At 39.4% G+C, this 16,588-nt stretch overlaps 1 protein-coding gene across 2 annotated transcripts in view; it reads right to left on the bottom strand.

The window, feature by feature from the left end:
• Positions 1-16,535, bottom strand: part of ITGAV (integrin subunit alpha V) — a 75,361-nt gene extending 58,826 nt beyond the window's left edge. For both annotated transcript variants that reach the window (XM_083350498.1, XM_083350499.1), the window contains exons 1-2: positions 16,060-16,535; positions 1,318-1,445 (exon numbers count right to left, since the gene is read on the bottom strand). In XM_083350498.1, coding sequence (XP_083206624.1) covers positions 1,318-1,445; positions 16,060-16,211 — 280 coding nt within the window. In that variant the 5' untranslated portion in view covers positions 16,212-16,535. The remainder of the gene's footprint in view (positions 1-1,317; positions 1,446-16,059) is intronic.
• Positions 16,536-16,588: the final 53 nt, after the last annotated feature.

Below are 16,588 nucleotides of genomic sequence, written 5' to 3'. Positions count from 1 at the left end.
TGTAGGTGAGGAAAGTCTGGCTTAGATTCTTTAAGGAGAGCAGAAACATCCATGTACTTTTCCTGGACAGGATGTAGCCTGAAAATATAGAATTTCATGGCTGTTATTTTTTAAAACACTATATGAGTATTCCTCTATTCATACCCATTTCTAAGCAGTGGGAAACTTGAAAACTGACTAATGTAGGGAGGAAGGACTAAGAGAATTTGGAGATTTCATTATATATGTGCTATGGAACAATTTCGGGAAGTTAGATTCTGATTGACTGATAGATAAATCTTCCTAACAGTAAGAAGAGCAAAATCAATCACTCGTCACTTTAAATTGGCTAAAATAAAACCTAGACAGCCCTTTTTTAAGGATTCTGTTTTTTCTGATTGCTGCCCTGAACAAAGGGTTGGACATGATGACATAAACTGCTCCTTCCAACTGTAGGATTTGAACACTTGGCGGTAACACCTAGTACAAGTATCCTTTGGTTTCTAAATGAGGCTAAATCCCTTTCCTCCTTCTCTTGGACGTTGTAAGCATGGTTATTTCATCTTACATCTGTTTTCTATTACTCTTTCCTTTTATTCTGAACGTCTATACTTAATTTTTGTAAACCACATGAAAACTAATGCAAACGATAGCACAATCTATCATTAATAAGATAGTGGCAATTAAATGCACTGAGTTATGCTCGTATTTCCCACACAGGCACATAAAATGTGAATATCTTATACATGTCTTTAAATATTCAGTGCACAATTAGTAAACATTGCTTATACATGTTATATAGTTATTGTCAGAAACTTCGGGCCAAGCAGACAGGCAACACCAGTTCATACAGGTTATAATAAGTGGTTGGGTTTGGAGATCTGTTTTAACTTGGCTTATGTACAGTATAATTTTTCATTATGGGCCTAAACTTGTTCCTTTACATAACACAAATTCCCTTTAGTTCTTCTAAGAGTAATTCTATCTCCTGGGATTATAGGATTCTTTAATGACTGCCGGAAAGCACCCTAGATCAGAGGAATGCAAGAATGGTCAGGTCAGGTCTAAATGCCACCCAGCAGATTCACGGCCTTCTGCAGTCCACAGCCACTTAGGTGCCTATCACACAAACCTAATTTAATTCATACCATAAAAGCCTCTAGCCAGCAAAGATGGCATTATTTGATGTCAATGCCACAAAATGGTCATAGCAAGCAATACTTGTTTAAAGTATTCCGCATCAGCACCAAATATTTAACGAGTGGAAGACTGCCTTCATCTTTGCAATTTATTCAGATCTCAATGGATAAAAATGTATCTTAAAAGATTAAACAGTACCTCTAGCATCAAATATGATTGGCTGACAATTTTGATTGGAATTCCAGTTACACTTGAGCACCTGGCCTCCTTCTACAATCCCAGGCTGAGTAGTGTTGGCCTTTGGAGCACCCACGAGGAGGAACATCCTGCCGGGAGAAACAACGAGTGAGAAATCTGATCATTTCACTTGAAACAGGCTAATCTGAGATAGGATGTAGTGGATTCCTCATGTAAATGCAGTGATAATAATAAAAAGAGGAGGAAAGCAAATGTAATGAAAGGGCCAAAACACTAATGGCCATTTTATAAGAGGAAGTAAAGAAGGAGGAGGACTTAGTATTTCTGACCGCCTATTTTCCTCCATGCAAACAGATTTGCTGAATGTATGACTTCACCTCCAGTTCTAGCAGGTCACTGTAATTCACCAGCTGCATCTGAGAATCCAGCCCAACAGAGATTTGTTAAATATCCTGTTTTGCTGCTTGACCGAGGGTTAAAGTAGTTGCTCAGATAAATTACATATCACTATTTCCTTTGATTTTCTCTGGGAAAGACTTGTGATACTCAACTGAGTGGGACCCTCATGGGCAGGGTAGAAGGCCCCAATCTCCTTTTTTAGCTTCCTGCTTTTCTTTTTACATTTCATTTCTCTCCTGAGGAGTTTGGCTATAACAGAACCTCATTTTTATCCCAAAAGACTTTCTATGCCACCATAAGTATGACTTCAAGAAGCAGGAATTAGTAGTTGTTGGAAAAACATAACTAAGCTCTGCCACTTATACTTTGCCTCCCCCAACCTGTGAAGTATCGTATATCATCCCCACAAAAAAGAACAAAAGATGAAAGGAGACTTGTAGGTTTTTAAATACCTAATGCATATGACAAAGCATATTTGTCAACCACTTCAGATGCAAATGCAACTTTTTTAAAAAACAGATGCAGATCACGCCTTCCAAATTGGAATACTAGAATACCTAACAACTGCAGCTGACCTTGATTCCATATTGCAGGGGTAGGCAGCTCTGACCCTTTAATGACTCGTGGACTTCAACTCCCAGAATTCCTGAGCCAGCATGGCTCAGCATGGAAACCTCTCCCTTTCTCCTCAGCACGGCTGGCTCAAGAATTCTGGGAGTTGAAGTCCATGAGTCATAAAAGAGCCAAGGTTGCCTACCCCTGCCATAGTGGATAGGATCTGGAAGGTCTGTGTAACTGCTTTGTGTATTGACCACATGCTAAATGTTGAGATGTAAGTATAAACAGGTGTAGTAGAAAGCCCCTCTTCCTCGACTTACATGATATTTTAAAATCCTAAGTGATTGAACTTTCTAATGTAACATTTGGCTCAGTTTGTGACTTATTCAGTACTTATATGCCTTCCAAACAAATGGACATTATTTCCCAGAAGTCTTAATACTAGCCAGGCTACCTAAAAACTATTAGCTGCTCAAACTGACTCCGTGTACAGGAAGACAGCAATTTAATAAAACTGAGATGTCAGACTGAAAGAAAAGAAGCACCAAGGAGAATTTTGCCTGATTGTTGGGTCATTTGGAAAAAAAACCAAAATAGTTCCATGAGCCATATTTGAGTAAGCAACTGGCATTATCTTAAGTAGTTTTGTAGCCTTGTGAGAACTACATTTTATTGAATTTGATACATCAAAATTGTCTAGCCTCCTCAGCCAGAAAATTACACTTAAACTCAAACAAAAATAAAATAAGTGGCTTTTGGCAACCATTAGCTTAAACCATGCTCTTTATGTTATAGGAAAGCTTCTCTGGTGTTTCCCCTATAAAATATTATACTTGTAAAGCATTAGGTATATTTTCCTTCATTCACAATACTATTGTCCATAATATTCCACAGAAATAACATTCCAGCCGTTAACTCATACACAATTCTAATATTTTGTTTCAATGAACCCAGGCTATAATAGTTTAAATTGGAAAAATTTTTTAAAAAAGGCAAAGCATGCCTTCAAATCTATTTTGACTCCTGGTGACTGCCTGGAGACATTCGTTCTTCCTAAAACTGGGAGAGAGTGACTGGCCTAAGGTCATTCAGCTAGCTAGCCTGTGTCTAAAGTAAGACTAAAACTCATAGTGTCCGTCAGACTCAAGAAACCAAAAATGACAAGGTGATTTACTCGGATAAATTTCTTTATTGCTGCTTGCCCACAGACAGGAATCTTGCCGGATGAAAGGGTAACCTGCATTAACTATTAGATATACCCTTTGAAAGGGTTAGGGTGGGTCCACATTGGGCCTCTTCCTAGATATCAAGCATTCTAGGCTGATTTGTCTTTTAGCTCCTCGGAAAAGATTCCCTCTCTCCTGCATGCCTGCACATTGCACCAGTGTCCTGGTTTCTACCCTGATGTCTTAAGTATAGATAGTCCTCAACTTACAACTATTCATTTAATGACAGTTTGAACTTACAATGAAAGTTACTTGCAAGCTGTACTCAAAGTTATGTCCATGCCACCGCTCCCACAGTCATGTGATTGCAATCTGGGCACTTGGCAACTAACTCACATTTATGAGAATTGTAGCATCTTATGGTCACCTAATTGTAATTTATGACCTTTCCAGTTGGCTTCTGACAGGCGAAGTCAATTGGTGAAGCTGGATTTACTTAATGATTGTGGTGATACACTTAATGACTGTGGTAAAAATGGTTGTAAAATTGGGTCCATCATGTGATGACTTGCTTGACAACTGCACTGGTTAGCGACTGAAATTCTGGTCCCAATTGTAGTCATCAGTTGAAGACTATCTTTCCCAGAGGTCCCCAACCTTTTGGGCACCAGGGACCGGTTCCGAGGAGAAAGGTTTTCTCACGGACTGGAGAGTGTGTGGTTTTGTGTGCTGCCTGCATCCCATGGATGGGACTTGTTTGTGCAGCCCGGTTGCTGGCATGCTGTGGCCCAGTGCTGGTCCATGGACTGGGGGTTGGGGACCCGTGATCTATATTATACCAAACTGGGTCTTTAAAAAAATTAGAACACAAACAGTCAAAATATTCGTTCTATCCTCATTCTAATGCCAGAAAAAAAAAATGCAAACTACCTCATACATGTTTTACCCAACATAGTATAGCATGTCATGTCAAAATATTCTGCTAAGGGACAATAATGCAGGCCAATGTAAAGATAGGATCCAATATATGGATGAGACTGCTGCTTGCTGATGCTGCTGGATAAATTAAGAGACTGTGGCAAATATTGTATCACTATAAGAGGACCATATATCCAACAGAAATGAGGGGTTTTTCTCTCTTGTTTTCTTAAGAATCTGAGGAAGGAAGATATTTCACTTATACCATTTCTGTTATTGTCTTTGAAAATGGTATCTACATCTGTGTTGCTATCAAATGCTCATTAGTTCTATTTTTTTCTTTATTATATTTTAATTATCCATCCCTTAGGAACCCATAGCAGACTTTAAATATATGTTTATTCCTCTTATCCTAGAATAAATTATTAAAGAGTTTTTGAACATATCAAGCTTCTTCTTCTTCTGTGAACCTGGAATATTCTAAATGTGAACCTAGATATTCTAAATCAGTGTTTCTTAAATGTTTTTCTCTCAGACTACTTTCCGCTATAAACAAGTTATGGAGAACCCCCCAAAAGCTTATGGGTTATATTTTTCATATTATAAATTAAAATCAATGCATTGGCTGCTGCTATCATTTCTCACTATTGTTTTGACAGAATTTTAATATTGCATTATTTCTCAACATAGGTTGCCAAATAATTTTGATTTTGAGGAGCACTGAGAAAGCCTTGGGAGATCTGTAGTGTCCTAGGACCATACTTAAAGAAACAGTCTCCTAAATAAATGCTGAATGTAAAAAACTGAAAACGTAGCTTCTATGTGTGTAACTACCAAAAGAATTTCAGCCATATGTGCATCTTGCTTCTTTGGACTGCTGCCTTATCTTAAATCTTGATTATTGCATTTTTTAAATGTCTTGGCAGAAAAGTTGCTGTTATCACTGAGGGAACATTATGAACTAACCACTGATGACAAAGCAATTCCTTAAAAAATAAAAGCTGGCAAGTATGATTGGTTATACAGTCACATATGAAAAGGGATAATGTCCTGGCAAACTTCATATGTTTAGAAGTATCTTCCATGTATTTTAGGAAAGACTGTGTCAGTTGGGAGTGGAATGACAGTAGTACAGACTGCATGTTGTCTGGAGTTATGAAATACTGACTGAATTTGGGAAGAGGGTGATACAAAGCAGCACCAAGAACTAAATGGGAATAAAAGTCAGGAATTTGACTTGGGCAGCTGTATAAATCAAATAATTGCTTAAACAAAATCCTGAATCACACACTATTATTTATTTTAGTATAATTTATTTAGCCATTAAAAAATAAGAGCACAGTGGATTTAAATTGGAATGTTTAGTCAAACCAATGTCTTACAGAGTGATGGTCAGACCTATAGAAAGAACCAGACCTTGCTATTATTATTTTTTCTTAAAACAATGAACTCATTTTAATGAGCTTTAGAGCTATCCTAAATGTTCTCTATCAGGGGTTCCCAACCCCTGGTCCGTGGACTGGTACCGGGCTGCACAAACAAGCAAAGCCCCATCCGTGGGATGCAGGCAGCACACAAAACTATGCATCTTCCGGTCCGCGGAAAAACCTCTCTCCACATAACCGGTCCCCAAAAGTTGGGGACCTCTGTTCTATATGATGAATAGCTGGAGATTATGGGCAATTTTCAGATACTTAGCTGTTTTAGCCTATCTACTGCCCCATACTCTTTAAGCAGCATCAACACCAGGCATTCCTAATGCTGGAAAAAGCCAAAGAGACAAGTGCACATCCCTCTCTCACTTCCACTAATTAATCAACAAAGGCTAAAAGCCAAAGAAAATGCCCAGAGCAAGTAAAAGTAAATGAAACTAAGTGCTTGGGCTACTGCCAAATATTTTATAAGTAAAGGACTTCTTTCAATCCAAACAACCATATTGTTATCATAAAGCAAAGAGCAGTGGCTGTGATGCCTCAGACAACACAGCTTTGATGTCACTGTAGGAGTGAACCACAAGACGAAACTCACCAGTCAATCCCCGCTGCATAAACCATGTTGAAAAGAATGCAAAAAGTGTGTAAAAATGCAACAGTGTAACTACTCTCAGTAATCCAATGTGGCACTGCTCTTTGAAATCTCAACACCAGACGTTAAACGTGAAAAAATGGCTCGCCTACTGAATTTTCAACTCATCCAGTATTAGTCTCTGGCCATCTTTCAAAAAAACTCTTTTTATTTTATTTGTTTATTTATTTTTGGGACTTATATGCCGCCCTATCTCCCGAAGGACTCAGGGCGGCTAACAACAATAAAACACAATAATACAAATGTTAAAAAAGATTAAACTAACAAGCCCCAGTGATAAAATGATAAAATATTAAAAATATTCTACTTAAAAATCCCTATCGTCAGTCCAGGTCAGCCTGATGAAAAAGGAATGTTTTAAGGCCGCGGTGAAAGGACCGGAGATCTGGGGCCATCCGGAGCTCAAGGGGAAGTTGGTTCCACAGGGCTGGCGCTCCCACAGAGAAGGCCCTCCCCCTGGGGGTCGCCAGCCGACATTGTCTAGCCGACGGCACCCTGAGGAGGCCTTCTCTGTGTGAGCGCACCGGGCGATGGGAGGTCGTTCCTGGCAGCAGACGGTCCTGCAAATAAAAGCTGCCTGGCTTGGGCATATAAAACTGTCCTATGTTTTAACAGATCCTAGTCTTTTCAGACGGTAATCAGTTATTTGAACAAGTCTTCACTTCCTGGCCTCAGGTTCCAGGATCCTAAAATACGACTTCTACTATTAAAAGTAACAACAGAGAAAACAGTTCTCTGAATATGGATTTGTTGTGCCTGGAGCATAATTAATCTAAGCAATACAGTTAAAAGTGAAATCTTCCAATAATTCAGGGGAGCAATACGATCCAGCAAGCAGACTGAAAGAATTCTGCAAAAACTGCACTCAGGTCTTCCAAAAACTTGTTTTTTTAATCGTCGAATTTCAAAAACATGGGTTACAGCAAAGGTATTAGCAGAGTACAGAATGAGTATAAATACGGTACGCGTGTTGATTAAAACTAGGCCAACATAATTTGCAATCTGCCAAGCCAAAAATATTCCACAGTGGTCTGCCAGGTATTGGCCACTCCCCTGGTTTTGCTGTCTCAAGTTGCAGAATGAAAACAATAGGAACTCTTATAAGGCCTTGTTTATATGTTACACCATGCTGATGAGCCATGTTCATCGTACATATATTCGGGATAAAAATGAGCAGCATGAGATCAGGGGGAAAAGAAAGGTTACCCCACCCCCGGTAAAATCAGGACCAAGCTGATAAATCATATACTACGTTATACAATGAGGTTTCACTGGTTTATATCTGAATCTAGTCACTGTGGTTTTATAACACATTATTTAAGGCATAGCATTATATATGAAACCCAGCCCACTTAGGCTTGGTAAACAATGGTTTGTCACAAGTCCACCAATATAAGGCCTGTTAAACTCAAAGCTCTCTCCCAACCTCTGTGCAGAAGTCTCCAATGAGTCAAAATCAAGAAAATAAGCTACCAAATACCAATTTACCATTAAAAAAACCCCACTATTAAACAAAGCATCTGGTACTGCTCCTTCTCTAGTGCCTTGTATTTTCAGGAAAAACCCTCATTAAATGTATCTAATTTTGACGAAGTGGCTTTACGTGAAATCCTAAAGAAAATTTAACTTTAAAATTAATCAGTCAGGCAACCCACACTTAATATGGCAGAAAGGCTACTCCTAACCTTAAAACCCACCTAAAAGCTGACCCAGCCATTAAAGTTAATCATAAACTTGTTATCCAAAATATAATGCAGACTTCACCTTTCACTACAGAAATTATGCCACAGAATTACCATAATCCAAAAATACATTTTTTTAAAAAAAGTTTAATGTGGCACTATTTATTTTTGACAATTCTGCATTAGCATTTACTCATCAGTACATTTTAAGACTGAGTTTCCTGCATTTTCCTCCCGTTCTTCTGTAGTTGTGAAGATTTCACCTATTTCCCAGGAATTTTCGAAGGTAGTAAAAGATCTGAGAATCCTTCAGCAATTATTTATGTAAGTTCCTAGTATATTCTATTCCGTTCAACTAAAGCGCAGTGCAAATCAAATTTATTAGATAACATTTAAAACTGCAGTTAGCAATCCTGAACTATGTATACAAACCACTACTAAGATTAAATTTATTAACAGAACTCTCACACTTTACAGGATTGAAACCTAAGAGGAATTTTAATGTAAATAAAACCCTGTTTAAACAATGTTAAATCAGAAGTTCACATCATGAGATGGCTCCAAATAACCACTTCCCACACATATCCTTTAAATGAAATTTCAAAAAAAAAAAAATCTTTTGTGTTTGCAATGGCTTTCATGTAACCCAGGTCTGTGGTAATGCAGGGTGGGGGTTCCAGCAGAAGTTAATACCTAAACAACTACGATTTTGTGGAATTCCCTTAAATTCCTTTTACTGTTAGGTCCTGGAAAATTGTTCCATGCAATTTGCTCAGAGCTGTTATGGTACAAGCTATTTTACGAGCTTTCCTCTTTATTAACCTTATGTTTGCTGCATCACTTTACAATACGGTCATGCATACTTTATGGCATGACAAAGTATGGTAGAGTCATTAAGGCATCGGATTAGAAACAAGGAAATCATAAATTCTAGTCCTGCCTTAGACATAATCCAAATGGGTGGGACTTAGGCCAGTCAATCTCTCTCAGCCCTAGCAAAGAGGAAAGGGCAAACCGCTTCTGAAATCTTCCCAAGGAAATTGCTGGGACTTGGCCATGCGGTCACCAGGAAACAAAAATGAAGAAAGCTTTATGGCAGACATGTCAAACACAAGACCCGGGGGCCAGATCCGGCCCATGAAGTGGTTTCATGCGGCCTGTGAAGCCATCCTGGAAACAGCCTTGGCCCTGAGACCCTCCTCCTGCCAGAGACCCTCAGATCTGTCCCACTCCTGCACAGGCCCCCATAGGCACCCTTGATGTAAACGATGTAGAGCTGGCCATGCCCACCCAGTAGGCCATATGCACTTTAGCCACGCCCACCCAGTAGGCCACGCCCACCCAGGTCACACCCGCCCAGCCCCCTGAGGGCAACTGCAATGCTGATGCGGCCCTCAATAACTGCTTTATGGTATATTTTAAAACGTGCACTATTGAGATCTTCAGTTTTATGCTAGTGGAGAGCCTACTAATGTCAATAATATTTAAATTAGTTATGAAAAATGTAAACTTTTCTTCTTTTACTAAGCTTTATTGTGGCGGCTCTAGTTCTTTCTCTTAACGGTTACTGCTTGCATTTTCTTATTTAAAGATAAAAGGAGTTGTTACATTTATCTTTTTTTTAAGGTTTAATTTTATTTATCTCTGGTGAGATCTTTCTCGTAAAGATGGAAGAGTGGCTGATTTTTTTTAAAATAATAATAATAAACCTTTATTGTCAAAGTACAACATGTGTACATTGAGATTAGCTGAGCTCTCCCTTTGACATTATGCATCCCTTGACATTATGGGGTTAAGAAATGGTGCTATAGGAATTAATGTTTCAACTGCCAGTAAAGCAGCCCAGGTTTGGGTAATCTTATTTTTCTTATACACTGGTCTTAAGGGGAAATGCTAGGTGAGGTCACTCCTTGAAAGCAATGAAGGTCCCACCTCAGAGGCACGAAACTTTCTTGGAAAGGTAATTTGAGAAGTTCAGCTTTCCATATTATTTTGTTTCCTTATTACTAACTCAACTTACGATCAACATGGTATATACAGTCCCATGTTTTCCATTGAAATAATGGACCAGTAAGTGGAAGCATTAATAATAATCCTCATATAAATAAGGATATCAGCATTTCAGTGGGTCAAGTAATGTTCAAGCGGATTCCACATAAGAACTATGTTCCAATTTTTTTTGTTCCAATCAGTGACCAAAGCTAAAATAAATATCCAGTGTCAGGCCTGAAGGTGTGAAAAATTAAGTCCGCTTCTCTGATCTTGTAATTGAATTTATGCTACAGAATCCTTAAAACGATGTCCCTGTGAAATACATGTATTATATAAAAGTGTGCATAAAATAATGAGAAAGAATAAAACAGTAAGGTCTTTTATTATATAAATCTACCTCAAAATAAAAAAACCCCTTATCTTACTCAAATAAAAAATGCTAAAAGAAGATCTGGACCATTTTCTTTCTTTTTTTTTCCTTTTCCTTTGAACACAAGTTCAAATTTACCCACTGAGAAAATTTGTACACGTCTTCATACTAGGGTAGACAAAGGAATCAGAACAAGATCCAAAACCCCAATCCTTAAACTTGTCAAAATTGTTATTGACATGAAATAGAATTAATTCTGATTTACCATAATTTATAAATAACCAGACATTATACCAAGTTTGTAAATCAATTAAACAAAATGGAAATTTATGGGTCTATTCTAAGAGTACAATCCTATGTATGTTCATTCATGTGAAAGTTCATTCAATTACAGATATGTGAAAACAGGAATACCACAGCAGGCAACTGTATGTATCAAACAAGACCAAAGATAACTTTTGAGTGGGGAACAAATAAGGCATAACCATCTATTCAATGGTCAATATAAGAGCATTAAAACACACAAAAAGTATCTTTTCTAATAGACATCTAATGAGAATATTACAATTACAATAGAGACATGATAAAAGCATCTTAAAAGCACTCAAGATAAATAAAGCTCAATCTTTCCTATAATGTTTATATTTATATTTTTTGATATTTTTATAAGGAGTAAAAACACATAAATATGTAGTACGCTATCCAGAGAATTTTAATATTGGAATATAAATAAATATACAGGTAGCCCTTGACTTACAACCACAACTGAACCCAAAATTTCTGTTGCTAAGTAAGATATTTGTTAAGTAAATTATGCCCCATTTTACAACCTTTCGTGCCACATTTGGTAAGAGAATCACTGCAATTGTTAAGTTAGTAACATGGTTGTTAAGTGAATCTGGCTTCCCCACTGACTTTGTCAGAAAGTCGATCACGTGACCCTTGGATGCCACAACCATCATAAATTTTGATCACGTGACTATGGGGAGGCTGCAACAGTCGTGTGAAAAATGGTTATAAGTCGCTTTTTTTAGTGCCTTTGTAACTTTGAACGGTCACTAAACAGTTATAAGTCAACGACTACCTGTATGCATAATTTTATAACAAAACCGACGAAGATAAAAGATATGTGAAGATAAACCCATGGTATTTAATAGTGTTCAGATTAGGGTGGAATCCATTGCTGGTTTCTAATCTTGAATACAATAACTGAGATTCACTTCAAAGAAGAATATAGCATTAATTGATTTTAATGAGATATATAATAACGCTCTCACTAGGTTTGCAGTTGTATTTTAAACAATTTAATGATGCGCTGTAGTGCTTTGTAAGCCATTTCAAATAAATGTGTTCATAAAAATGAAGCAAGGATTTTCATATAACTATAAATAAATACTTATTTAATTATATAACATTCCAGATCATCGGATCTTCATATTTATGAATATTTTACATATATCGTAGTTATGATACCAGGAGTTGTTGGCGAGTTAGCAGTAAAACTAGTTTGATAAATAAAATAAGAAACAATCAGAAGAGAGCAGAAAGAATTAGCTATTTAATACTTAGGGGACAAACCACTCAGTGTTTAGGAAGACAAACACCATAACAACCAACATGTTACCTCACTACTGGATGGGGCAGAAATTTACAGCTAGCATTTTCTACAGTTTTATGGATTTTTCAATGATTTTTAAAAGGTCTTTAAAGGTTTGGATAACTTATGCGGTCATTTACCTCACTTCTCTTTTTCCATTTCCTGCTGCAGATAATAAGGAATTCTACTCTTTTGATTTGGAGACACAATTTCTGAGGCCAAACAAAGCACATTCAAGGGCTAGATATTTGTTTGTTTGTTTATATGCTGCCCATCACACAGAAATGTGCATCTGGGTGACATAAGTATATAGATATGGTAGATATGGCCCCATATCCACACAGTGGGGATGCTGGTCTTTACAGCTTTTACCGAAGGATTGGCTCATGCTCTTTTGCTTTGTGTTAAATCCTTTCACAATACAGTGTTTCTACAATAAGCACCATGCACGGAATCCCTGTTTAGAGATATTATGTCAAACGTTAAGGAGAAAATATTGACCAGACTACCTCAGTGAATCTGGCTGCCAGAATTAAACCATAAAAAGCAAAAATGTTACCCTGCTATGAAACAGCAAAACCTTCAGAGACTAATTTTTTTATCAGCCATGCCTTTGTTAGAACAAGCCATAAGGTCACAAAACAGCATGCAAGCTTTTGAGTTCTCTAGACTACACTGGGATTGGGAAAGAAGCAAAGACACTCCAACATGACCACTGAAAATGGTTGGACAGCTCATCTCCGAGCACCTCTGAACTAACAGTGAAGGCACTGGTTAATTACTTCATTTCTTATTATATTTCTATCACCAGGAACAAGAGCAGGGCCAGACATTTTCTGCTTCTGGAGGAAAAAGCTGATCCCTTCCTGTGACCCCACTTTACATAAGTAAGCCAACTGGATCTGTGACAGAGTCATCTCGTTGGTCGGCAATTTGGCGGGTCCAATCCCGAGTGCCACGTAACAGAGTGAGCGCCTGTTACTCGTCCCAGCTTCTGCCAACCTAGCAGTTCGAAAGCACGTAAAAATGCAAGTAGAAAAATAGGGACCACTACGGTAGGAAGGTAACAGCGTTCTGTGCGCCTTTGGCATCTAGTTATGCCGGTCACATGACCACGGAGACGTCCTCGGACAAGCGCTGGCTCTTTGGCTTCGAAACGGAGATGAGCACTGGCCCCTAGAGTCGGAAACGACTAGCACGCATGTGCGGGGGAACCTTTACCTTTACTTTAAGACTACCAGAGAATTATAAGCCAGCTAGCTTTTCTCTCTCAGGGCCCTCACTATTTATCTAGATCAGGGGTTCCCAACCAGGGGCGCTCGTACCCCCTGGGGGTGCAAGACGATATTCCAGGGGGTGCGAAAACTTGGGTTTTCAAAATTATAGTGTATATGCATAATTTGTTGCTGTTATTACAAACTTTTGTAAGGGGCGCGAGAATATATCAGAAGTGTTCTAGGGGTGCGGGGTACAGAAAAGGTTGGAAGGGAGGAGGGTATATTTTGGTCAGCACCAAAGAGTCATGTTCCAGATCTTTTAGATTATGTATATGGGGACCATGCTTTCCTACATCTTAGGGAGCAAATATTTCAGCTCCTTTAAGAGTTGAACTTTAAAGACAGACAATATGAGAGTATTCTAAGGTAGTGACAGACTAACTTAAAGCAAACTGGGAAGAGTTGTGTGTGTGTGTGTGTGTGTGTGTGTGTGGAGTGTGCTTAGTTCCCTAATACAGAGGTTCCCAACCTTTTGGGAACGCGGACTGGAGGGGGTGTGGTTTTGTGTACTGCCTGTATCCCGCAGATGGGGCTTTGCTTGTTTGTGCAACCCGGTTGCTGGCATGCTGCGGCCCGGTACCTGGACCAGATGTTGCGGACCCCTGCCCTAATACATTTATTATTTCTTCTGGTATCCTACCTGAATACAGGTATAATAATACTTAATAAAGCAACAGCTACATAATAGTTCACTGGGTTGTCTGAACCTTGCCATTTTGGTTTATAAACTGTTTATGGCTTAATGTGCTTGATGAGCCAGACTTAATTGTGCTTAATTCTGTGAATCACAGCTTAATATATGTGAACCTAGCACTTATTTCTGTTATCAATGCATGTTTGGACCAGAGGCCCAGTTATCGAAAGGTGATAACATTTTGATTTTATCTATCAAAGAAAATACCAAGAAAGTCTGGTTGCCTTTTGGAAAAAACAACTTTGGGACAACCATGTCTTGGATGATTGAGAATCTCTACAGGCAAGGATTGCATTTATGGTTCATGTATCTCACTGTTTTCATTTTTAGTGTTCAACAGTATTTTCTGAAAATATACAAAACAAAGGTAAAATCCCCTAGGATCAGTAGGGTTTATTGCACTTATGATTTTCCCCCACTTTCATTTAGTAATGGCACAAACATGCTGGCAAAATCTTTTTTCTGCCATATCTCTAAGGATACCTACATTCCATTCTCAACCCATGAACAAGATATTCAGCTGGATAAACAGTATCTTCTTGTTATACTGTCAAGGTCCTAGGGAAGCTTTAAGATACAGACTTTGTCACCTATTGCCTTGGAGAGAAGTCAGGTGACTGTGCATGACTTGGAAACACAGACCGGATAGGACTCAGCAATGGAGAATATAGTTGTTGGGCTGCTGTCATTTTTTCTTTTTTTGCTGATTAAAGACTGTACTTGGACTCAACAACCAGGAAAAACTCTTAGAAATGCAGCTCTAGCCCTATAAGTTACTCCTAGGATACTTGGGGTGGTGGTGGTATTGGACAGCAAATCATATTGTATGATCTCACCAGCAAATGCAGTCATTGCACACAGAAACATAATTACATTCAAAATATTGCTCAGAGTTAAAAGTCTCCCCCTCAAACACTGAACTAGGAAGAAAGTTCTATTCAAATCAAAAGAATACTCTATGGGGCCTAAGAAGTTAGCAGTAATTATGGAAACAGAAGCCTAAGGAAAATATCTATTTATACTTATTCCTGGGGCATCCTCTTCCCCACTTCCCCAGCACTTTGAACCTTCTGCCACCATAATCAAAATGAAGCGCTGTCAGATAAATTAGAATTTGCTGGATGAGAGTGCTTTGAGTGAAAACAGCGCTCAGTGAGTCACCAGCTTTATAAACTGAAAGTACCAGCTTTATAATATATCCATACAGTTTACATGTATATAGGATTTGTTGCCACATCTCAAAGCACGCAGTAAATCGTATACACATTATTATGAAGAAAAAGTGCTCTTAAATGTAAGTCCTAAACGGCAGCAGAGCAAAACATGTATTATTAGCCCTCTATTTTCCTTCTACATGTTTACAGCATCCAATAAGTCTTCACCTAAGCACAGCTAGCTATCTTTCCCAACTACAAAGACTATTTGTTCTACAGATTGGATAAGAAGACTTCAATCTACAAAAAATAGATTATTTGGATTTTACCAAATCCTCTTATTTGGTAAAGGGGAAGGGGAAGCCTGCATCCCCCCTGCAAACTCCATCGAAATCGACGGGATTATCTTCCCTCCCAAACAGAGCGGTACTTCTCCTTAAAGGCTGAAATACGTCCTGCTCAAAATGCAAGCGAGGATCTTAACGAAACGTAACAAAAAAAGTTAATCCGGTTTGGCAAGGAGGGCGCTTGGTCAGGGAAGAAAGGCAAATGGGAAAAAAAATAAATCTTAAATCCCACTAGCCGGATAGACACTTGCTCCGAAGTCCTCCCCACACCCCCCCCGGCAATTCCTTTCAAAAAAGCGGGATCCTTCCCAAGCGGAGCCGCGCTCGAAACAGGGACCGAAGCGGAGCGAGCTTCGGTTCCGTTTGAAAAAAAAAAAAACTTTCCTGGGAGTTTTGGCCAGAGGAGAGTTTCTGGCGCCCACCGCCTACTAGTAAGAAGGAGCTCTGGGAAGCGGCGGCGGTTTTCAACGTCTTGCAAAAGCGGCGCCCGCCAAGGGACTTACGAAGACTGGTCGGGGGCGAAGAAATCCACCGCGAAGCCGAAGTAGCTGCCGTCGGAGCCCGAGTATACAGTCGGGCTCTCCGCGTCCAGGTTGAAGGCGTACCCCGGCGCTAGCAGGCGACCGGCGAAGAGGAACAGATAGAGCGCGACCATGGTTAGCCCAGGAATGCCCAACGGATACCCCGGGGAACCGTGGAGGGAGAGAGGGAGAGAGGGAAAAGAGAGAGAGAGAGAGGAGGAGGAGGAGGAGGCGGATCTTCCCGGATTTCTGATTGCCGCCGTCCGCCCCCTCCGCCTCTCCGATGCCCAGCAGCAGAGGAGAAAGCGCCGCGGCAACGCCGAGCAGTGGCGGCGGAGGGAAAGAAAAATAAAACAATAATAATAAAAATAATAATAAAATCCCCACAACCACCCGACGTGTCCACCCGATGATGGACTTGCAAAAGTCTCCCAGCCGGCGGGGAGCTCAGGCACTTCCTTTTTGTTTTGTTCCCCTATTTCCCCAGGACGGGGACGAGGACGTGGGCGGA

Source organism: Vipera ursinii (genome assembly GCF_947247035.1).
Source record: "Vipera ursinii genome assembly, chromosome: 1".
Classification (NCBI taxonomy): domain Eukaryota; kingdom Metazoa; phylum Chordata; class Lepidosauria; order Squamata; family Viperidae; genus Vipera; species Vipera ursinii.
This window is presented reverse-complemented; position numbering and strand designations above follow the sequence as displayed.